General features: G+C 50.4%; 2 protein-coding genes across 2 annotated transcripts in view; both read left to right on the forward strand.

The window, feature by feature from the left end:
- LOC134042020 (serine/threonine-protein kinase pim-1-like) overlaps positions 1–19,726 on the forward strand; it is a 36,873-nt gene extending 17,147 nt beyond the window's left edge. Inside the window, exons 3-8 of the mRNA XM_062489093.1 lie at positions 13,430–13,564; positions 13,658–13,708; positions 13,937–14,306; positions 14,520–14,696; positions 14,971–15,053; positions 19,685–19,726. Coding sequence (XP_062345077.1) covers positions 13,430–13,564; positions 13,658–13,708; positions 13,937–14,306; positions 14,520–14,696; positions 14,971–15,053; positions 19,685–19,726 — 858 coding nt within the window. The remainder of the gene's footprint in view (positions 1–13,429; positions 13,565–13,657; positions 13,709–13,936; positions 14,307–14,519; positions 14,697–14,970; positions 15,054–19,684) is intronic.
- Positions 19,727–20,772: 1,046 nt separating this feature from the next.
- Positions 20,773–23,933, forward strand: part of LOC134042021 (serine/threonine-protein kinase pim-1-like) — a 66,309-nt gene continuing 63,148 nt past the window's right edge. Inside the window, exons 1-2 of the mRNA XM_062489094.1 lie at positions 20,773–20,877; positions 20,936–20,986. Of these exons, the coding sequence (XP_062345078.1) occupies positions 20,773–20,877; positions 20,936–20,986 (156 nt within the window). The remainder of the gene's footprint in view (positions 20,878–20,935; positions 20,987–23,933) is intronic.

The raw sequence follows: 23,933 nt of genomic DNA on the forward strand, positions 1-23,933 counted from the left end.
ACTGAGCTGCCAGCCTGGTAATTTCAGAGGGTGCTGCCTAGTTCTTGGGTGGAGAGAAAAATCCATCTTTTTGGTACTTGCCTTTCAGGGAGATGAAGGAGAAGGGACTGGTCAGCATCAAACTCCTGGCTGGGTCCCATTCAGAAGTCCTGCTTTCAAGGCTTCGTGACATTTGCTTGGCAGTTACCAGTGAGGTGAGAACACTCTTGTGAATTGTGCCCTGTACTTCATACACGGTGTGTAGAGTAGCTATGTGCTTGTTCATCTCCATGTGTGCTCAGAGACTGCCTTCATTTCTCTTTTTAGATCTTGTATTTCTAATGTCTGTCAGCTTTCTATGGGATCTGTGTGTAGATGTAGTTGTATTCACTGGTAGGTCGGGTATCTGACACTCATCTTTGAGTGAGCTGCCATTATCATGAAATGTGCAAATGCAGAAAAAGATACTCTAATTATGTTATTTTCAGAGTCCTAGTCTCTGCCCGAGCTGTCATTCAACACTGCAAATTAGTCTGTAGGCCTGAGCGTGTGTTTTCTGTTTCCTGGCTGAGTGCTTCAGCTGCTGGTGTTGCTTTTTTAAACAGGAGCACGTGACTCTTTTATCTTTATGACTGACGCCTTTATGGTTTGAAAGCAGCCCTTACTTTAATTTGGTTCTTTGTGTTTCAAAGAAAAGAGCCTAAAGGGAAAGCAGTTGACATTAAAGAAGGCTTAAGTAGATACTTTATGAAATTTCTTATTTTTAGGCCTGTTACATGCAAGTCTGAGGCCAGATATTGGTGCCAGTGGAAGTGTCATGCTGTGCATGTGCTCTTCTGCTCTTATTGTGCTTTTATGTTCCTCTGGACACAGTGGGATGTGTTGTCATTTCCTGAGTCGTCTGTCTAAGGCAACTGGTTTTCTTTCCAAGGTCATTCTTATGTTTCCCCTCATGACTTCCCCAGGTGACCAACCTCCGCTCAAAGGTGTCCTACTCGGCCATTGTCACTCTGGGAGAGCTCTTTGTGACCTTGAAGAAGGACATGGACTCTGAGGTGGATGAGGTGGCTCGGGTCCTTCTGCACATGATGTGTAATTCGCCAGAGTTTGTTGAGAAAGCAGCCAGTCACACCCTGGGGATCATGGTGGAGAATGTAACTCCTGCACGAGCAATGACTGCTCTCCTGGACAGTGGAGTCAAGTAGGTTTCTTGTTTCAGTGATATTCTTCACCTTCTAGAGTACTTCTAGGTGGGGGAAGGGATGAGAGAAAGAATGGGAATGGTGGGAGGGAAGGGTCCTGTATCCTGCATCTTCTGTCAACTCAGTGACTGGATTCTCCAATCCACCTCATTTCTTTCCTCTTCTCCCTTATTTCTGCCCTCCCTCAGCCTATGAGTTCTCAGAATCACAGAACTGTAGAACATGGGAAGTTGGACGAGGCCATGAGGATGATTAAATCCAGTTCCTGGCCTTGCACAGAGCACCCCAAGAGTCACACCATGTGCCTGAGATTGTTGTCCAAATGCTTCTTGAACTCTGTCAGGCTTGGTGCTGTTGACCACTGCCCTGGGGAGCCTGTTCCAGTGTCCCAGGCACCCTGTGGGTGAAAAAGCTTTTCCTGATATGCAACCTAAACCTCTTCTGACTCATCTTCCCGCTGCTTCCTGGAGTCCTCCCAGTCTGTCAGAGTTGCCTAGATGTGGTGAATGGTGGGGAAGTGCAAGTGCCTGCAAAGGCTAAGGATAGAGCCTTGTGCTTCTGTGGGAAGAGGGACAATTGCAGTTTTCATCTGTGAGAGCTCTATGATATTTCACTGCACTAAGCACAGAGACCCTGTGAGAAACCATGGATCCTCATGATGCCATTCACTGGGAAAATAAGGAGGGTACTTGCTGGGGTATGGAGCACCTAGGGGAGAATGTGCTGGCTGTGACACAGCCTGCACAGCAGGTGCAGCTCCTGCCAAAGGAGTCCTGTATGACTATCCTGGCCATAGAGCTCTACTTTCTAATCAAACTGGTGTTTCATGTTAGCCTTGAGATGATGAATCACTGCACATACACCTTCACAGGCCCACTACTATGGAATAGCTGATGCAAATGCTGCCTTAAGTGTTTGTGCTGAGCCTGATAATTATCAAAAGACACTCTCTAGAACTGGACAATCTGGGTAAATTGATTGCCACACTTTCCCCATCTTTGCAATAGGATAAAACATTCAGATGTACCCCTTGCCAATCCTCACAAAAGAAACAGGCTGCATTGCTGCATATTCTGCAACTTCACGGCCCACAGTGTGTTTTCTCTGCATCTGTATTTTTCCAAAGCTCTGCAGATTTGGGGATAAATGGCTGGAATGAGCCTCAGTCCTGCTGCAGCTCTGTGTAATGGGTGCCCTCTGATAGGTTAGCATGAATGGTCTTTCATTTCTAAAGAATTCATATGTAATCTAATTTTTTATCTTTCTCAGTGGAAATTGTGGCAAAGACACTGAGTATCAGGTAGTGCAGGGAGACTGAATTCCTCCGTCTTCCTTGCAGACAGTCCTTGTGTCCAATGCTAATTTGAGTTTCTCTGAGGACAGAAGCTTCTACAGGTGTCTGAAGCTGCAGGGAGAAGCCAGGCCTCCTTCCCGCAGCAGTGGCAGGGAGCACGCTCTGGCCAAGGCCTGTGCTGCTGTTGCTCCTTCTCCCTGTGCCCCAGTGTTTGCTCTCCTCTTGCCAGGAGCCGCCACGCCCAGGTGCGGAAGTGTGCGGCGCAACTGCTGCTGTCCTTGATGGAGAAAATTGGAGTCACGAAGCTCGCAGGCACACCCAGGGCTGAGAGGCTGGCGCACGCGGCAGGGACGCTTGCTCAGGACTGCCACAAGGACACAAGGTAACCATCTTCATTTCACCTCCTCACACAGGAAAACTGCCTTGTGTCTGTCTAGAAAGGTAAAACCACAAAAGAGTGGTAACGAAAGGCAATATTAAGTTACCTCACGGTGTGGATAAGGGCCATAGAGGCATGGAATACCCGGAGTTGTATGGGATCCATTGGGGCCATGGAGTCCAGCTGCCAGCCATGTGCAGGACATGCCAAGAGTCACTCCATGTGCCCAAGAGCATTGTCCAAACACTTCTCGAGCTCTGTCAGCCTTGGTGCTGTGACCACTGCTCTGGATTACCTGGGGAAATGACTGTAGTGGGTAAGCTGAGGTTGTCCAGCAAGAAGGAGCATTGCCAACTTCCTGTGACTTGAAGGATTCTTTCCTGAGATCAAAAGAGCTCAGATTTGGCAGTCAAACAGTTTTGTTTGATCTTAGGTGCACAACACAGAGCCAAAATGTTGCCTCATGTTCATCACTGAAAGACCCAAAGCAGATCTTTCTTGTTAACTTAAAACTTTTCTAGAAGTATTTCAGGGCTAATGTATTCAGTCTGTCTAAACCTCTTCTGCAGCTCTCTAGAATGTTGTTGTCTGTGGCTCAATGACCTCTAAATTTCTTCTGGAGGAAAACTGGTTTCCTAGTGGCAAAATCAACCCAAGCCACCCAAATCCCCTTACTTTGATGATTCAATTAATAGCTGCCAAAAATACAGGAGCAACTAGCTGCTGCTCTGCACACATATAGAATAGTCAATAGGAGGCCTGAGGTGTTTTGTGCTGGATTCTCTGCCAGTTAATGGAAGGCAAATTATTGAGCAATGGCAGCAAGGTACTTCTAATGGGATCTGACAACAAAACAGATGTGTTTCACTTGTTCCCTGGGATCCTTTGATCCCACAGAAGCACACCCACAGTTTCAGAGTGAAATGATATTTTTCTCTCACTTTGCTGAGTAGGTAATGCCATCTCATGCAAGGATTGCAAAAGATGACATTAAGGTATCAGCCTCTTCTGTTAACAGGTTTCCTTTGTTTGTTCGATTTCCTTCCTTCCTTCCTTCCTTCCTGGAATCCTTCCTTCCTGGAATCCTTCCTTCCTTCCTGGAATCCTTCCTTCCTGGAATCCTTCCTCCCTTCCTCCCTTCCTCCCTTCCTCCCTTCCTCCTTCCTTCCTTCCCTCCTTCCTTCCTTCCATAGGAATTATGGACAGGAGATGGTGAAGATGTTGATAAATCATCCAAAATGTAAAATGCTTTTGGAGCGATCCGTTCCTGCCTGTGACCTGGAAGATATTCTGAGAAGAATAAAGAAGAAAGTAAGTGCTTGGCAGGAGAAATGTCTCCTTTGTGCAAGTATAGCCACAGCTAATAGGACATCAAACATACCTAATCTGTCTTTATCTCATTCCCCTTCTGCTCAATCATTTTGCTCCTGGGAATGAGCTGTTAATCCCCAGCCTGTTCATCTGCAGACCACAAAGGAACTGATATTCTTAGGGGAAAAGTGGGGCTTTGAATATTTTGACTATTGGTCACAAAGAGGAAAGGGGAAGAGGAGAAAGTGGGTTTACATTTAAGCATAACTCCCCACCCTGCTGTCCCTGCTCTGCTCCCAGTAAAGCAATGAAGTGAGAAAAGTGCTTCTGAGGAGAACAGAGTCTTTGCAAAAGACACTGGAAGCAGTAGTGCCAAGAGAATTTCCAAAACTGCAGCAGATGTCCCAGTCAATCCTAATTGCTACAATTACCGTCTGTCTTTTGGGAATACTGCCCTGCTGTCAAGCCCTGTGGAGCTGGAAGAAGCTTGGTGAATCCAGCAGCATCCAGAGGAAAATCATTTGTCTTGGGGGGACTTTCATTGTTTTTATCTACGTTATAGAAGGGAGCGTGTCCTTTGTGCACAAACAGGGAGAGCGAGTGTTGAACCAAATCACCTTCCAACAAAATTGGCCCACCCCAAAGAGTCCTAATTTTTCTGCTTTTTCCTATAAGAACTCTTGGTGCCTAGCAGTTTCCATTATTCCCATTTATGCTCGAGACTCATGAACTGGGGAGTTTAAACTGCTGCTCACTATGGCAGCACCCATAACCTGCCTTGGGCTATTGCAAACAAAGAGTTGGCATCACTGAATCTGTGGTCTGTTTCCTTCTGTAGGTTTGGAAATATTTCCCTAAGACTTGGTAGCAGTGATCCTGGTTCTAACTTGTGTTTTTAAGCAGACAGTTTCCTATTCTATATTCTAAATGTTGGTGGGGTTTCTCTGTGTCCTTGTAGGGGATGGAAGAGCAGAAGGGTGAACGCCCATGTGTCAAGAGCCCCGTGAAGATGAGGAGCCATGTCTCAATGAAGCCCCAGGCCACATTTCCTTCTAGTCAACGGTACTGAGCACTTTTGTTAGATGTGACAAAGCACACAACAAGCTTGATATTTCTCTTCCTCAGGAAGATCATTCTGGAGAGATGGCCTGTGCCACTGATTTTTTCCTTAACCTACAAATTTTCTTTGATAAAAATGCCTATATCTGCATTAATAATATTTGTGGATTGTCTCCCGTAATGATTGTCTTGAAGTCCATGCTGTTTTCAGAGCCTCATGATTCTCTAGCTTGAAATCACATCATGAGTAAATCACCTCTGGATGTTTTGCTCACAATTATCTGCAGGTATTATCACCAACAAGCCATCATTTGCTTTTATTTTCCAGGGTGAAGTCGACCTCGGATGGACGCCTCCTACACCATCCAAAAGTCCAGGTCACGTTGCCTCCAGCTGTGGATGAAATGGAGATGCTCCAGAAGCTTTATGATCTCCTGGAAGCCAAGGGGTTTGAGACACGGATGGAAGGAGTGGCATTCCTCCTAGACCTGTGCAAAAACAGCCCCAAGCTCATCACCACAAACATTGTCCAAGTATGTAGGGTATCTTCACTGTTCCTTCCCTTCAGCTCCTCTCCCAAGCCTGTAGCAATGAAGTTAATTCAGTCTGTCTTGGCACTACATCCTGCCTTGTTGGGACAGGCTGGTCCCTCTTACCCAGACAAATTTAATTCAGGTCCAGCATGCAGGACAAGTTCTTTCAGTCCAGCTGTATTTGTCTGGCAGGTGCCTATTGATGTTGTTCATCACATGATGACAGAATTTTCCACTGCTCTAACCTTTGCTGTCTCCTACTCCCAGCTGGGTTCAATGAAAGGAATCCAGCCACTGAAAGCATGGCAATTCTTCTCTTGATGAAAAATGGGTTTGGATGTGGAAGAGAAGTATCAGGCTGGGTTGGTATAACCCAAATGTTTTTACAGAGATACTTCTCCAAACTCCATCCTGTCTTGCACAAACACAACTGTGGCTACTCGTTTCCATTCTTGTCTCTATTGCACTTGGTAAAGATGGTGTGTAACCTTCTCGGGTATTGAATGCTCATTTCTACATCCCCTCTCCAAACAAGGACATTTTAATCCACCTTTCCTGCTGCTTGTTCTCTTCACAGATTTTTGATCATTTTGTCCTGAGAATATCTGACACGCACAAGAGAGTGAAGCAGATGGCGCTGGACGTGCTGGCAGAAATGATAGCCATCCTGGAAGATGCCTTGAACCCCGTGATTGTCCGTTTAGTGGAAGGAATACTAAAGAGCCTGAACTCAAAGGATACCGGGGTTCATGCTGCAGCTGTGAAAGCGCTGGAAAAATCCGTTTCTCATTTTGGTAAGGCTGACATGGACTCTCCTCAACTGTGTCTCTGCCTCTCTGACACAAGAGAACACTGAGTGCCATGAGAGCTCTTGTTGCCCGTGGAACACTGCAGCTGACATCCACCAGAAGCTGTGGGGGTGCAGTCCTTAGGCACCAGTCCCCCAAGAGGCTTGAATGTGCATCAGCATTTCCCACAAGTGCCAGGAGCCCTTGGCTCTGTGCTGCTTGTCTGGAGAGGAGGTCCTGGACTACAGCTTTGCTACAATTCAGAGGCAAAGGGGATTTTGGAGATTGCTTGGACCCCATTAGATTTCCCAAATGAACAGCTTTGCTGTTGCCATGAAGGGACACTGGCCCATCAGAGCTTCTGCAGAGCAGCCCCCTGGAAGGCTCCACATTATAGGCAGTAGCTGCCTCTGTTCCACCTTTCCCATTTGTCTTCTTTTTTCAAATGGGACACTTATGATTCACCAAGTGCATTTCCTTAAAACAAGCAGATAGAAATCCAGCTGTCAGTGATGTCTTGTTCCACATGTTGTTTTCATGGGGCAGGATGGCTGTGGCAATTACCTACACAGGCAAGGACTGCTCTAAATTCCTTTGTCACAGAGATTTATGTCAGCACTGAAAATGCTGCTCGGGAGAAATATGCCTGACAAATGGAGTGTTGAAGAGGCAGATCTTCAAGGGGGAGTTTCCACTTTCTCCACCTCAGCTGCTCTGTGAACTCCTGAACTGCCTGACTCTGTGCCTTTGTGTATCCCAAGTCTGGGCTTCTTCCTGTTTGCTCTGGAGTTCAAAACCTTTTCACTGCTTACGTGTGATTGAACTCTTGAGGTCCTTGATCTGAAATGTTTAACGTAGCTCCAGGTCCAGCAGACAACTTTGCATTGACAAATGTGAACGGAGAGGTTTTCTTTGGGAATTTAACCCCCCCCTCAAGTAGGCTGGAGGGAAAGAAGTACATCAGCAGAAAATTACTTGATTTTATAAATTGGGGCTGCCCCTGCCCTTCCCCTCCCCACTCTCCTTTCTCCTAGGACCTCAGAAGAGTGAGCAGAAACGTGTGTTTCTCTTGTAGATAAAGTAGCACTGATGAAAGAGTTCAGCCACCAATGGAGTCAGCTGAGTGGCCAAGCTCTGCTGGATGTGACAGAGCGTATCACAGGTATGGCCTCTGCTGAGCCAAGAGGTCTCCCCAGGGAGCATTTCCTGGGCATTCCTGGCAATAGACAGTAGAGTAGCTGCTCCAAATCAGGAGGTGCTGAGCTTGTCCCTCCTGCCCAATGCCCATGGCAGCTGTGTTTGGCAGGTTTTCCCTGGCTGCTGCAGAGGTGTGCAGTACCTGGCACGGGGGTGGCGCTCGGCCTTGGGGCCGAGCTCTCACTGGGGCATCTCAGAGCCCACCTCCAGGAAAGGGAGGGGTTAAAAATACCCGAGCTGGCTCTTCTCTTGGGAGCTCAGGGTCATCTCTGGTCCTTCAGGGAAAATGTAGCAAGTGCTGTTTCAGGCAATCCGTTTGTTTTGTCCTCACAGAATTCTCATTTTGCTCTTGAAAAGTTTTGAGACTGAACCCTGCAGTGCCTGGGGGTCACAGCTTAGGTCAAAACTCAGCACCCAGATTAGGGGCACGGATTTGGTGCAAGGCAGCCTTTGGGGCCAGAGGGGCAGAAGCAGAGTGCTGAGGCTCCCTGCCTGTGCTGTCAAAGTGGCATTGGACTGAGCATTTCAGGGTGTGCAAACAGTGTCTTCCTGTGTCAGTGCTGTCCAAAATGCTACAAATGCAGCTGATAATTGATTCCTCAGAGGAGCTTGCTATGTCAGCAACAGCCCAGGAATGGAAAAGTGATAATCTCTCTATATAGTGGACAAGATGATTTACAGCCTTGCTTTAACGGGGTCTAAATGCACTGCTAAGTGTGCCAGCATCTTTAAATGCAAGGTTTCATAGATGTTGTGTCTTCTTCAGCAATCTCAAATGCTCAGTGTTCGGTGATTGAGAATGTCAAAAGCCCTTGAAAGGGCATTGGGATAAAGTAGATGTCTAGGAAGAGGGAATTTAGTTTTGGAGATATTTTGATCTCTTCTTGAAATAATGGAAATAAACATAAATTAGGACTCTTTTAGGAAGAGCAGATGTTCTCTCTGAGATTTAGTGGGAACAAACAATGTTTTCTCAAGTTCCATTGTGACAAATGTCTTGAATTGGATTTTAACTGAAATTAACACCCATTTTGAAATGGATGCCATAACCCTTTTCCTGCTTGGCAGAATTGGTTTTGGGCACTTTCAGGAACTGTTTAAATATTGATGATTGCTGGTGGATTACGAGCATAGAGAAAATGAAGTCTCTTCCACCACAGAATACGAAGTGGTTACTGCATAACATTTTGCCTGATCAGAAAATATGAATGGTGTCCAGAGCATTTCAGGTTTTGATGTCTCAGCCACATCTGCCATGCAAGGAGCCTGTTGGTTGTCAATTTTTTGTCTGTGTTTGACAAAGTTCAGTTCAGAAATTGAGCAGGGAGTAGGCTTCAGAGAGAAAGGGAGAAGACACTCGTGTTGTGGTTAAATTTCATTCATCTGTGTTGCATTTTTCTCTCTACATTCTACTATTGCAGTGCACATTGCAAGAAAAATGCCATTAACATTGGGAGGGGGAATGACATTAAAATGTGCAGATGCACAAATGCCACAGCAATGAGGTCTGGGTAATTACCTAAGACACCCTGAGGTTTGAAGCAGCTGTTTGTTGGAAGGCACAAAAGCATTGTGCCAAAGACAGCAGCTAGTCACTGATGTTTCTAAATCCAGCTGTCAAGCAGCACCCATGTCTGGTGGGCTGGAGTTTGGAAGTGTGGTCTAATAGTGCCCTTTGCTGTGTGCCACTGAGCAAAGGGAAGAGCCAGATTGGATTCTGGCACTTTGACATCAAGGGTCACAAAGATGGAATTGTCCTTTTTCTTAGAAACCTTTCAATTGAATCTCCATGGTGCATTTCCAAATCTTCAGTGTGGGTTTAGACAACTTCCTAATGGAAATGAAAGGGAAGTTGACATTTTAGTCATTCTTGATGTTGAAACAGGTTGTGAAATGATCCAGTAAAGGTACAAGTTCTGCCACAGGTGCAAGTATTTGTTTGGAGACAGTACTCCTGAGGTGTTGGTGGTTCTATTTTGGGGAGGATCAGCTGCTTTGGCCATTTCTGGATTGTTGGGCTCTGTGTGCTATTTCGCTGCTCTTAGGCAGAGAGGCTTCCAAGAAGCAAATCTCGAGGTGGATCCTTGTTTGCATTAAGGTTGTTGTTTCAGAAGCTTGTGTCTCTGTCCCGGCAGTGCTTGTGGAAGGGGTTTATGCCAGGAGCCCTGAAGTGGTCCAGCGCTACGCCCTGCCCGTGCTCTGGTCCTTCCTGGAGAACAAGGCGCTGCCTGTCCGCAGCGCCAATGTGCGCACGGTGGTCACCAGGCTCGCCTCTGCCCTCTACGAGGTGATGGGCACCAAGCTGAAGAAGCGTGCTGCCAGCCAGCCCCCACATGTCCAGGAAAACCTCTCCAACATCCTGGGCTGGTGAAGGCTTGATGTTCTCCAGCAAGTTGACCAAGTGCTGAGATGGACACCTGCGGTTCTGACCTTTTAGCTGGGCCAGAAATGACAAAATACTCAGGAAGGGTGTGCATCTGCCCCTGCTCTCTCCACTGCCCTTCCTAGTCATGGCATGCTCAGGGGCCTGAAGACACTCTGGATTGAGGACAAAGTGAAGGACTAGCATGGCTCAGCCTCCCACAGAGGTAAGGTGGGAGCTGGGCCGCTCTCTGGTGGGAGGAAGGGTCTTGTGCCAGCCTGGAGAGCCTGTGCACATTGCCAGGGAGCAGTTGTGCCCTGCAGGTGCCCCCTGCCATGAGCTGTGCTGCTGCCAGTGCCCCATGGAGCTGTAGGGCTGCTGAGCTGTGGGGCAGGGAGAGGAGCAGGAGGCTGCATGTGCAGCTGAGCCATTGCTGGGAAGCACAGGGCTCTGGGCTCCCTGCTGTCCCAGGGCAGCCCAGAGGCCAGGGAGTTCCCCTGGGAGCTCTGTGGAAGTGGCTCAGGGTGTGCCCCTGGCCTGCCTCCAGAGGGTGATGGTAGGAGAATGTTTCCCTGTGCAGTTATTTATGAATTTCCAAGAAATGTGTTCTATGAAATATGGAGCTTCAGATGCTTTAGGTTTGCATTGCAGCCTCTGTTACATTTTGTGTCTCCATTTTGCAGACCTGCCTGGCTCCTGTGTTTCCACCAAGTTTTCTCTGGACATTCATTTGTGCATTTACCCACAAAGTCCTTTCCTGCTGTCCAGAAGAGCTCTTTCCTCCAAGCCCAGGAAGAAGCTGCTGCCTATCCAAAGAGCGTTTGAAGACAAGGATTTATGCATTAGCCTGTATAGTTCCAGATGTACATATTTTCTGATAGTTATCTGTAGGTTTCAATAAATATATTTTGATTGTATCTTAATAATTTTGTTGTTATATTTTTTATTGTGTATATTTTTGGTGGTATGTTTTGTTTTTCTATATTTTATAGTTTTATATTTTTTCCCATTGACATGCTAAGGATGGCCAGGTCCTTGAGACCTTGAGATGGGGAAGGGAGAGCCTCCCTGATTTTGTGAGTTTCTCTGGGAGGGTGGGGCCAGTGTGGGGAAGGAGGCCAAGGCCATGAGATTCGAAGCAGGTAAAGGAGGGTGGGGGGGCAGTTACTGGTACTCACCCCTTTTTGGCTCTGGAAGGAGGAAGGCAGCTGGGAAACCTCACCGCGCCATCCCAGTGCCAGGAGCTGCCTCTTCTGGTGTTGGACCTCACACCCCTGCCAGGATGCTGTCCTGCTTCAGTTTGCTATCTCCAAGCATCCTGTTGGAGCACCGGGACCGACACTGCTCCAAGGATTCGTGAGCAGAGTCTCTCCTCCACCCTTCCCATCTGAGACACAGCTGCCATCACCCCCAGCTCTCCTGCAGCTGTGCAGGGATCCACACACCTGCCCTGTCCACTGGGAACCTGCCAGAGCTCACTGCCAATGGCGATGGTAACTGCACCAGGGGGGAAAAGAGCACACAACCAAAGGAACTGTGACTGGGTTCCTGTTAATTTCATAGTTATTGTTGTTTAGATTGGCCTTGTTGTATATTTAGTAGAGAACTGTTCTTCCTGTCCCCCTATCTTTCCCTGAGAACCTCTTGATTTCAAAATTATACTGACTCAGTGGGAAGGATTTTACTTTCTCCATTTCAAGGGAAGGTCCTGCTTTTTCCCTAGCACACACCTGTCCATTCAAACTAGGATACGGAGCATGAGGTGCAGGGCTGATGTGTGAAAGCTTGAGGATCTCCTCCAAAGTAACTTGTTTAATTGTCCATTTTATTACTTCTCTATTTACTCCACACTACTAAGGCAAGGCAAGCTTTGCTTGCAGGCAAAACAGGCATGGGATACACTAGGGTCCCTTGCAGGATCAGCAGGGCTGGCAGTGACAAAGCAGGCAATCTGCTCCATGGTGAGCCACTACACAGCCACATCCTAATGTGGGTTTAAGTAGCATGGTATTATGGAGAACTCCTTTTCTGCATCAGATACCAAAAGAACGTCCACAGCTTCTGGTGGCAGTCAGCTGGAGCATTCCACAGGCAACACGAGCTCTCAAGGCACTCAGTGTTCTCTAGTGTCAGAGGCAGAGACACAGTTGAGGAGAGTCCATGTCAGGGGTCAGCCTTCCCAAACTGAGCAATGGATGCTTCTGCCACTAACACTGACAGGAAATAAACAAACAAAATTTCTGTGCACACCAGGGCTACCTGTGGATTAAATTATTTCTGTTTCACATCCCGGCCAGAACAACATCGTGGTCAGAATATCATTGTTCCTAGATTCTCTAACACTAAAAATATTGCTGGAGAGTTTTTGTCATTCCCATAGATTTGGTGACATCCAGACACACTTAACAATCCATTTGGGTCCAAGTTCCATATTGCAGACGATGTCTTTGGGCAGCCTGCAAGTGTCTCAGCAGAGAATGAAAAGGGATGACAATACTGACACGATTTCTCTTTGCTACTTGAAATTTAAAAGCTCCGCTCCAGCCCACACTGGCAAAATTGTCAGAAGAGGCAATTCTTCCCCACAAAATGCTTCATCTCACTCAAACAAGAAAGCCACAAGCCAACAGTCTTCTTTATTCCTCCACTGCTTTATTTGGCTATTTCTCTAATAGGAATTAGCTTCATTTATTCTTACTTTGTTTCCTGTGTTCCACGGGGCGCGCGGCGGCTCCTCCGTTGGGTTCGCGGAGGCAACGGCAGAACGGCCGCGCGCTCCGGCGGCTCCGCAGCAGCAGCAGCAGCAGCGCCTGTCTCGATCGGTTTTCCGCTCGAGTTCCCGCTCGCCCTCCGTGCCCTTCTCCCTCTCAGACTCCCTGTGATCCCGTTCAGTCCCCTCCTTGTTGCGCCTCTCCCAGCCCGGCTCATGCCGCGCCCCGCAAGGCGGCCGTGGGCGAGCCGGCCCCCTGCCCGCCCCTGTCGGGCACGCCGCGGTGCCGCCTCCGCGGGGCTCAGTCCGTACCGCCTGTGGCACCTTTTGAAGAGCCTGTGGACGAGCTCCTCGCTGCACTGGTGGCGGTGGTGGAGCAGCACCGTCTCTTGGCTCCGCCTGGCGCGGGGCCTGGCGCTGGCCCGGCCCCGACCGAGGCCCCTCCCGCGGTTCCGCCCACAGCTGGCCCGCAGCCGCCCGGCTCCCGCCCCGCCGCCGGCGCATTCCCCCGAGCGAGCCTCGCCGCCCGGCAGTTCGGCCGCCGGCCCCGAGGCGCCGGAGCCCGGGGTGGCTCGGGAAGCAGCGGCGGCCGGGGCGGGCGGGTGCCCCGGGCAGAATGACGAGAGCGCGGTGCCGTCCGCACGGGCGGAGAAGCCTCCCCTGGAGCAGCTGTACCGGGAGGGCCCGCTGCTGGGGAGCGGCGGCTTCGGCAGCGTTTACGCCGGGACCCGGCTCGCCGACGGCGTCCCGGTAAGAGACGGGGCCGGCTCGGAGCGGGGAGGGGGGCGGCGACCGGCGAGCGGCGGGCGGCGAGCTGAGCCCTCCGCTCGCCTTGGCTTGCAGGTGGCCATCAAGCGAGTGTCCCGGGACCGCGTCTTGGAGTGGGCGCGGCTGGTGAGTGAGCGGGGCCAGCGGGAGCAGGCGGCGGGGCGTGGCGGGCGGGGTAAGGCCAGGCCCGGCCGGGTGGGAGCCGGGACGCTGCGATGGGAGCGAGCGTGGAGCGAGCGGGGGCCGCGCAGCGTCCCGGGCCATGGGCAATGGGAGCTGCGGCGGCGCCGGGCAGGGGGTGGCGAAGGCGAGCGCAGCATCGGCGCCGCTGACGGCATGGCGGCTCCCCCGCAGCACGACGGCGCCCTTGTGCCCCTGGAGCTGGTGCTGCTCTGGATGGCGTCGTGGCCCGGCTTCCGCGGCATCGTGCGGCTCCTGGACTGGTTCGAGCTGCCCGACGGCTTCGCGCTGGTCATGGAGCGTCCGGAGCGCTGTCAGGACCTCTGGCACCTGCTGCACGCGGGGGGGTTCCTGCCAGAGCCCGTGGCGCGGGCGCTGTTCCGGCAGGTGCTGGGGGCCGTGCGGCACTGCACCAGCCGCGGCGTCCTGCACCGCGACATCAAGGCCGAGAACGTGCTCGTTGACCTGGCCACCGGCGAGGCGAAGCTCATCGACTTCGGCTGCGGCACCATCCTGCAGGACACGTTCTACACCCAGATGGCCGGTGAGCCCAAAGCCGGGGCCCAGCCGGGCAGTGGAGCTTCTCCCCTGTGCTTCCACGGGTGAAACACACAGGGAGAGAGGGAGGGGGAATGCTGCTTCAGCCGGCTGCAGCCAAGTTGCATTTTGGCAGGAGCTGGGGCTGGCTTTTGAGGAGCTGGCTGGGAGGGAGGGAGCAATCAGCATTGGCCTGATGAGCTGTGCCCGTGTGCCATAGGAACGCGGGAGTACTACCCACCGGAGTGGATCCTCTTTGGCCGCTACCATGGCCAGCCAGCCACCATCTGGTCCCTGGGCATCCTGCTCTATCAGCTGGTGTGCAGGCACCTTCCTTTCAAAAGCAGAGAGGACATCGTCCAGGGACAGCTCTTCTTCCCGCCCCGGGTGTCTCAAGGTGGGGATGGGCCTTCAAGGCACGGGAGCAAGAACGGCTTTGGGAGAGGGCAGGTGGCACATAAGTGTCGTGCTGTTGCAGCTGGGGAGGAGGTTCATCTCCTGGGCTGAGTTGGAGGAGGCAGCACGTGTACCTCTGCTGCTCTCTTCCAGAAGAGAGGATGGATGGGAAGCTGTACGAACAGCTCTGAGCACTCTTAGTGTGCTGTGGGCACTGTGAAATCTGGGAGAGCATGGACAGGAGCTGACCAGCAGTTTCTGGTTTCTCTCTGCAGAGTGCCAGCACCTGATCAGGTGGTGCTTATCCATGGACCCTGCAGACAGGCCATCCTTGGATGACCTTTTAGAACATTCTTGGGTGCAGAAGCCCCACCTGGCCCAGGAGACAGCAGAGATCCATCCCTCTGCACAGTAGAATCCAGGATGCCCGCAAGCAGCAGCTGCTCGTGTCTTGTGGCTCTCAAAGAATTCCCCAGAGCATTTCCCAGTGGCCCTGGCATGGAGCAGAGAGCACAGCCAAGGAGGTGCTTCCTCAGGTCCCCGGCGATTTGTGGAGGGAGCGGCTCAGGGCTCCCCATCCTATTGGAGAAATTGTGGCACAGTGCAGTGAAGTTGCCACAGAGTGGAAAAGGGGAAACATCCCCCTGCAGCTCAATGGCCTCGTGATGTCCCCGCGAGCCAAGGCACATCTGGCGTGTTCTTCTGGAGATCAGCGCAGAGCTGGAGAACGCCGTCCTCGAGCTGGCCACTGGCAGGGCAAAGCTGATGGGCTTTGGTTGCAGCCCCTTCCTAGAGGACACGCTCTGCACCCTGACGAAATCAAGATGAGTCCCCAGGCGGTGCAGGGGTGGGGGGATGCTCGTGCCTCCAGGCATTGCAGGGCTCGGCCTGGCCACGTGCCGGAGGTTCCCCGTGGGGTGGCAGTGGACAATATTAATCTTTCTGCCAACTGCTCAGCTGCTTTTTGGTGGGGCAGGGGATGGATGTTGTGGAAGGGGAGCCGGCTCCTGGCCTCGCTGACAGCTTCTTCCTGCCAGCATGGCACAGGCTGGGGTGGGGGCATCCGGCCTGACAAAAGCATGCATCCATGGGGATAGGGAGCAGCAGAGGGGGACGGGTTCTTTAGCCATGGCCCAGCTGCTCTGCTTTGCAGGTCCTTGAGGAAGGGGTGGGCATACAGGTGGGAAAGGTAGGGTTTTTCCCCACCACTGGAGAGATTTTAGTATCATAAAGAGCGGTCAGACCTTCCCCAGGCCCGTGAAACGGTGACAACCTTTGGTGCTTTTTCTTGTTTCCAGGTATTGTTTTGAAATGACTTTCATGCAATTGTTCTTGTGTTTTTTCCAGAAAGATTGCAGCTTGTGTCCAGACCAGATGGAGAAGCACCGGCACCGTCCGTGGAGTGCATCCCGTGCCGGTGCTAGCCGGGGAGGGTCCACGGTGTGGATGTCCCCTGCAAAAGGATGAGGACCTTGTGTGGGATCGGCTCCTCTCCTGGCAGCAGGTCTCCAGAGGTGGGTACCCGGTTCCACAGCTCGGGTGGCAGAAGGGCTTAGGGCAAATGGCAGCAGGCACACGAGAATGTCGCTCTTGCAGCTGCTGAGGAGGTTGTTGTGCCATGCTTGAGCAGAAGAGGTGGAGCGTGTCCTGCCACGCTGCTCTCCTCTAACAAGGAGGGAATGGGCTGGGAGGTTTGGGCTCTAAGCACAGCCAGCAGCCTGGCCTGAGCATAGGCCATGGTGGGACAGGGGGGACAGGAGCCTGCTGCCACTGACCGTGGCTTTCTGGTTTCTGTCCCCAGGCTACCAGCAGCTCATGCCATGGAAACGGCACCGCTCGACCTGCCAGTCTGGGAGGGCTGGACGGCAGCCGGTGTTCATTTGCTGTGAAAAGTAAATCTTTTTCTTGTTATTAACATCATCATCATCATTGGAGCATTTCTTTCATCCTTTTTTCAAGCTTCTGGCCTCCCTTCTTCCACCGAAATCTCTTTGCCTCTTTCCTCATCCACTTGGTGGAATTGGTGGGGGGGTTTAAGTAACACAAAAAGTTCAGCAACAATTCCTGTTGCCAACCGCAGCAGTCTCTTCAAGAACCTGGAGCTGGTAGCCAGGCCCACATTTCACTTGGAAAGGGGAGTGGTTTGCAGGGACAAAGATGTCCCTCTGCTGCAAAAGCAGGGAGGAAATCAGAAGCAGCAAAATGCAATTTCAGCTCTACCCCCGCCCAAAGTTGTCTGCATCTTTGCCCTCCACTCCAAAATAGGCAGGCAAGGCTGGACTTGAACAAGGTTCAAGTCCTTCATGGTCCCTTGGCATTAAAGGGATCAAGTAAAACTCTCGTATGCAGTAATTAGAGTACAGCTACTGTAGGGATAAAGGAAATGTTGGGAGCTGGGACATCCTTCTTGTCTCCTTTGTCTCCCCAGGTGTTGTAGCCTGGATAGCTGTTAAGATGGTTGCAGGTAAAGAAGCAGCATGGGCCTTTGTATGGGATTCACGGAGATGTTTATTTCAGCCACTGCGTGGATAGTCCAGGGTCAGAGGCAAAGACAAAGGGGAACGTCGGGGTGAGGGTCCAGGTTGAAGCAGATGGGTGTCCTGGGCAGGGGGAGCATCAGGGAGCACTTACCAGGGGACATGGGGGTGGCACAAAGGTGGGGTTAGGGCATGGGAGCCAACAGGGAAACAGGGTGGGAGTGACCGAAAGCCTGAGAGACAGGGAGAGGGCAGGGGGCTGGCCCAGGGAACAGAACAGGGCTACATTGGCATGACAGAACAGGGCTTGCTATGAGAGAAGCCTCTCGTGTCTCCCTAACTAGGGAATGCCTTTTAGGGTCTCCACAGTGGGGTGTTTTGGGTTCAGTTTGAGTTTGGGTGGAGACACTGCTTTAGTGTAGTGGTTTTGGATTGTTAATTTGAACGTTTTTAGTTGTGAGATAGGATTAGGAGGAAGATAAAACAGGCTTAGCTTTAAATGGTACAAAGACAAACTTTATTACCAGAAACTATAGGGGAAAAAAGAAGAAGAAAAATTAGAATAAAACTTCAGACTACTCTTCTTCTTTCCACACATTTGTTTTTTTACATTGACAACATACAAAGAACAACTCAGTTCGTTTACCATTTCTCAAATAGTCATTTACTTGTTTCTTTCAGAGAGGAGATTTTTCAGCCTATAGAGATTTTTTCATAAGAAACCATTTTTAGGTGGTCTTGCTGTTCTAGTGTTTAGCCGTCAGGGAGGATAGAGATCTGGTTATTATGTAATATTTTTTTTCTCAACTAACATTTTAATTCATAACTAATACTGAGGACCATATCAACTTATGAGGCACACTTAAAGGATTATAATAGTTGAAACAAAAGCTTACTCCACTTTTAAAAATAGAGGGTGTTTTTCTTCTTCCCTAGGGAGAAGCAGGGGTTTTTTCACTATTTCAACCTAGGGCACTTACAGCAATTTTAACATTGGTTTATTTTAACACCAACGCTTCTTCTTACATCTAGAGTTAGAATCTTTAATCCACCCCATAATTTTTTATGTGTTATAGGGAAACAACGGATGCTTTTCTATAGCATAAAAAAAGGGAAGAATTTCAGTCTATGTCTTCCTTCCCTCAGCTGAGACTTGACTCTTCTCATACTTTGAATTTGGTGTTTTTTGTGCTGTTTTTGTACATATTATCATTTTGGTTCTCTGGTTTTTTTTTCCACAGGACAGAGAATAAAATATTTGTAAAGTCATATTTTGGGCAGTGAAAAAGTTAATATTTTGCCAGGGCAGGAGAGGGTTCTGTGATTGTTTTTAGGTGGGGCGGCCGGAGCTCTTTACCATAAGGAGCCTTCTAAGGCCGCGCCGGGGCCGGGCTGGGATTGTAGGGCCCGGCCAGAAAGCGGAGATGAGTTTTTTGGTTGTAAGGTTGTTTTTTGGCGTTTGCTGTACGTAATGTTAGTGGTGGGCTGGTGGTTTTCCTTTTCCTTTTGCCAGCAGCCGAGGTTGGGGCCCTTGCCAGATCGGGGCCCAGCTGTCTCTCCCCCAGGCCGTGTGGGTGGTGAGGCAGGCCTTTTTTCCACCTTTATCTCTTACTGTTCACTTCCTCTTGCTGGAAACGGGATTGTTGGAACACTTTAGAGGAGACGGCTTATCCATAGTGTTCTGTTTTAAATTGTCTAAAACCGTGTGAGACAGATGGCTTCACATAGGAACATCCCCAGGGCTGCTGAGGGGAAGGCACCACTTTATTTGTTGTGAAGAGAAGTAATCAAAATCCGCAACCAACAAGCTGCAAGGCAGAACGGAGTGGGAATTACAGAAATAAAGGCCTTGAAAAGCAGCTTAGGAAAGCGGCTACTTCCTAGACAGTGCCAAACCCTCCGACCTGGCCTGGCCGGGCCCAGGGCTGGCTGCCCTTGGGAAGGGAAGGGAAGGGAAGGGAAAGGGATGGAGCTGGGGTGGGGGCTCTGTGGCCATGGAAACGAGAGAACCACGGGCCAGCGCGTCACAAAGGGGCAGCCCCGCAAGGGGCTGTGAAGGTTGTGGTTGACACGGACACAGTGGCAGGAGACACGTCTGGCTCTGCCTGTCTGTGCCGACTGCTGGCGATTGGAGTCACCCCACCTTGTTCTAGGGCTGGGGACCGAGCTCCTATCGCCGTCTGCTCCGAGACAGTTCCCAAATTCAACCCCAGGTACTTCTGCGAGACAGAAGCACGGGTTCAAAGATGGATTTTACTGCAAAAGGAAAGACCACGGAAGGAAAAGGTGAGGATAGAAAGGAGCTGAAAGGCCCGAGTCAAATGGAGACAAATTCCACCAGATTTCCGGGAAAATTGGTCCATGGTGGTCAGTTCTGGCTCTGTGTCAGAGTTGGTGGCTGTGAGCTACAGGTGATCTTGCAAGGACAGCCCTGGCATCACAACATTCTACCTTTAGTTTACTCTGCTTCCTGCTTTTTGACAGTAGCCAAATCACTCATACTGTCAGCCAGGACAGGGACTGTGGCCATGACAAATACAACGTGGTCATGTGATGCAAATTCTGCTTCTTTCTTTGCCATCAACGTTGGGTCTCACTACTGATAAATTTCCTGTTCTTCCTCTGCTTGGTGATTGGGTCCAACACTGAGGATGACAGGATAATATAAAAACCCCAGCAAGGCCTGCCTGCATGCTGAGAGGTCTCTGTAGCTTGCAGAAATAGCATTCGTCGCTGTGTGGGTCTTTCCTGGGTTTTGACAAAGCCAATCTCTAGAAGGGATCCTTATTCCCCTGTTATTATTGGATCCTTGCACCTTTCACTTCAGACTTGCTAACTCAATAGTGTTTGGAGGAATTAAACACAGGCTAGTCTAAGGAAAACTAAAACCAAACAATTGTTTTTAAAAATATCAAATATCCCTTAAGTGCCACACCCGTTAGACATGTTGATGCTGGGATAGAGGTGGGCATTGACCAACGTCACTTCTTCCCTTGTGAGAGTGTCTCAGCCTCCCACAGAGGTAAGGTGGGAGCTGGGCCACTCTCTGGTGGGAGGAAGGGTCTTGTGCCAGCCTGGAGAGCCTGTGCACATTGCCAGGGAGCAGTTGTGCCCTGCAGGTGCCCCCTGCCATGAGCTGTGCTGCTGCCAGTGCCCCGTGGAGCTGTAGGGCTGCTGAGCTGTGGGGCAGGGAGAGGAGCAGGAGGCTGCATGTGCAGCTGAGCCATTGCTGGGAAGCTCAGGGCTCTGGGCTCCCTGCTGTCCCAGAGCAGCCCAGAGGCCAGGGAGTTCCCCTGGGAGATCTGTGGAAGTGGCTCAGGGTGTGATCCTGTGGCCTGCCTCAGGTGGCGGCTGTCAGGTGCATGTTTCCCTGTGCAGCAAGTTTCCAGGAAATTTTCCAGGAAATGTGTCCCATGAAACATGGAGCTTCAGATGCTTTTGTTTTGCTTTGCAGCCTCTTGTTACATTTTGTGTCTCCACTTTGCAGGCCTGACTGGCTACCCTCTTGCCAAGAGGTTTTCCCTGGCAAATCCTTCTATGCTCCTTCCCTCCAAGCCATTGCCTCCCATCCAGAAGGGCTCTCCTTCAACCAAGTCAAATATGATGTCCAGAGGAGAGCGGGACAATGGGAAAAATGGCACTGGCTACAAGGATGACAATATTAGAAACAACCGGGACCAGGATTCAGAGGGAAAAGCACATAAGGTAAGGCAAGCAAGATAAGTCCTGTGTGGCAGATTTTCAGTTTATGTCCTGTAAGCAGAGATCGGAGACCATTAACTGTGGTGTGAGCCTAAGGAAGAAGGTGAGCAAAGTAGGATCTCAGCTGGACTCTGCACTTCAGGCTGTCTTTGCAATGGGTGTGTAGTGCAGATTTCAAGTCCTCACTGTGTATCTATAGCAGGAGAGGGCTTTGAAAGGTTTCTGGGCTCTGTCATGGTTGCTCCTCTGTCTTGTAGCTGAGAAAACACCAACAAGAAGGCAGCGCTGCTAAAGTTGTCTGCTCCAGCTAAGCAATCCTCCTGCATTCAGTAACCCACGGGTATCTGTGAACCATGTCTATGTCTTGGTGGTGGTTTCCATCAGCTCTGTCTGGTGGGCATGGAAAAAGGAGTTTGCTGGAACAGGCAGTCCTGCAAAGTCAGTTCCAGGTTGACACAGCGTTTGAGTTGTACAGCCATGGCCTCCTACACAGTTGTCTCTGATGCTATTTCTAGATTTCTTCAGCTTCTGGGCAGCTGTGTGCTCTGGCATGGCTTTGTCCAGAGAGAAGGGATGGGAGGTGGCCATGGGGAGAGCAGCCCCAAGCCCAGGCACACGATTGCCTTTGCAGCAGGGCCAGCACCTGCAGTTGTTCTGGGTTTGCCATGGGGTGCAGGAGGAGGCAAATGAGCAACAGGTCTGGCAAACAGAATGTCCAATCAAAGGCTGATGTACTTGATTCCAGCCTTGCTGAGGAAGGGCCCAGTGTATCCCTGACAGGATGTGGTCCTTTAACTGTAGTTTGAAGAGGACTTGATTTGGGGCTTTAGTTGTGCCAGAAATGAAGGGACACTTAAAGAATGGTGTGCACCTGCCCCTCCTACCTCCACCCTCCTTCCTGGTCATGGCATGGGGGCCCTGGAGCAACTTGGGCAAGCAGAGACCTTGCAGAGAGCAGCAGGGCAGGGAGCTCTGCTGAACTTCCTAAATGCCAGTGAGCCTGAGATGATGGAGGTGTGGGAGCTGGAGAGCACGGAGCATCGTGAGAGCTCAGCAGCTTCTGGGCTGAAAGGCTGCTGGGCAACTGTAAGAGGGAAGGGCAGCAGCAGAAGAATTGAGGGGCTTGAGAAAAGCAGGTTCTGACATCCTGCAGAATGGCTTTGTGGGGACTTGGTTGGTGATCAGCACTGGCTGTGAGGTGCCTAAGAGACAGGGAGAGAACAGTGATTTGAACCCGTTCCCATACCATCCAAAAGGCCAGTGGAGGCAGTGGCACTGCAGAACATGCTGATGCCAACCATGTGGATTCCAGCTGGGAGTGTAGCTGCAATTGCAGAAAAATGAGCAGGAAGAGAGAGGTGGCAAATTTGGGAGATGGTCTCTCCCTCACCAATTCCTTTTCCTATGCCGCTCTTCCCCTTCCTAGGACAATCTGCTATATATGATATTGACTTTTCCTGTCAGGGCATGTGTAACTGTCTTGAGTCATGAATGAGGGCAAGGCTGGATGCTATATTTGAGCACTGTGTACCACTCTTTCCAGGCATCCTTGCTGTATCCCAGAGGTGGGGATATGAAGAAGGGGTCATGGGGACTGCCTTTGATCCCCCCTATACCCAAGGCAGTCAGTCCCCGTGTTGGCAGTGCTGCAGGGTCTCTGCGCAGCTCTGTGCAGCTGGATGTCCAAGGGTCCCAGGAGATGAGGTAAGCCAAGGTGTCTGCTGCTCCACTCTGCTGTTCAGCTCCCTCTTGCCATCTTGTGAGGTTCCTTTGCACAGTCAGCTCTCTCCCATGTACTTAGGGAAACCTCTGTGTATTCACCATTTGGCCCATCCGTGATTATCCAGCTCCATGTCAAACCCCACACCTCATGTCACAAGGGCAGAGGTGGTGGTGGTGGGGAAGAGGAGGCAGGGCTTAAAAGCATCTGAAGATGGGTCCTCTGCTGGGCTTGGTACTGATTCCCTCTGTAATGTTTGTGGTGTCATTTGGGAACTGTATTGCATGGGTCTGTCTCCTGAAGATGATAGAATACTGTGATCCTTGAGTCTCAAGTTCAGCACGCAAAAATTGCGTTTTGCCAAATATTAGCTGCTGGAGAGGCGTCTGGACAGTCAGGTGCTGCCTCTGTAAACATGCTGTGGAACTTGTCTGTTTCTTGGCCTCCGGTCTGAAATGAGCTCCCAGAGAAGTTTGGGTTATAGATGTGTAAGCCAATCAATGTTTAATGCTTAGATCTTGCCTTAAAATCAAAGAGGGAAAGGTTCTAAAGAAGTTTTATAGGATGGTACCTGATGGAAAGATATTGGCTTGGATATGTTTGAGGAAATGTAGCTGTCAAGCTTATCCGAGTGATTACAATAATGAATGAGTCACAGAAATATCATTCCTATTGAAAAGCTTAGGTAGGGCTTTAAAAGTGCAATCTGAATATCCTTGGCTATCAGCTGAGTTGGAAAAGGCCTTTTCCTTCTTGGAAGATCAAGGAGGTGGAATATCCTTCTCAGAACACTCCAGTGCTCTGACCACACGTAGCACGAGACTGGCACCAGCGCAAGGCATGAGCAGGCAAAGCCAAGCTTTGTCAGCAGAAGCAAAGTAGCTGCCCTCCATACAGACTCGTGTCTCAGCTTAGCAACCTTTGCTGCTTCAGAGAGGCTGTAGGAGCCCCCCAAGTTTCAAAAGGAGAGACACCACAATTGGGGAGTTATGATGCAAGTTGGAGAATGACTGCTGTGTTTCAGCTGGAGCTTGGCCAGCTCTGTCTGACTGCAGCAACTGAAAGCTTAAGGACAATTAATCAGCTTTGCATCTTGTTGGCTTGATGTCTCTTGCATTTCCTCCTTCATCAGAGTGAACAAGCTAGGAAAGATTGCCTCCTCTCATGCTACACCTCTTCCCTCCCTTCTCTTTCTCCCTCCTCATATGTGCTTTTGTTCTCCCTTTCTCAAGGCCAAGACCGAGCGGCAGCATCAAAGAGAAGTCTGAACATGCAGGTAGGTACAGGGCATGTCGGTCCTAAAATGACCATTGGCATATTGAATCAGAGGTGACATCTT

This window comes from Cinclus cinclus, chromosome 3, assembly GCF_963662255.1.
Source record: "Cinclus cinclus chromosome 3, bCinCin1.1, whole genome shotgun sequence".
NCBI classification, from domain to species: Eukaryota; Metazoa; Chordata; class Aves; order Passeriformes; family Cinclidae; genus Cinclus; species Cinclus cinclus.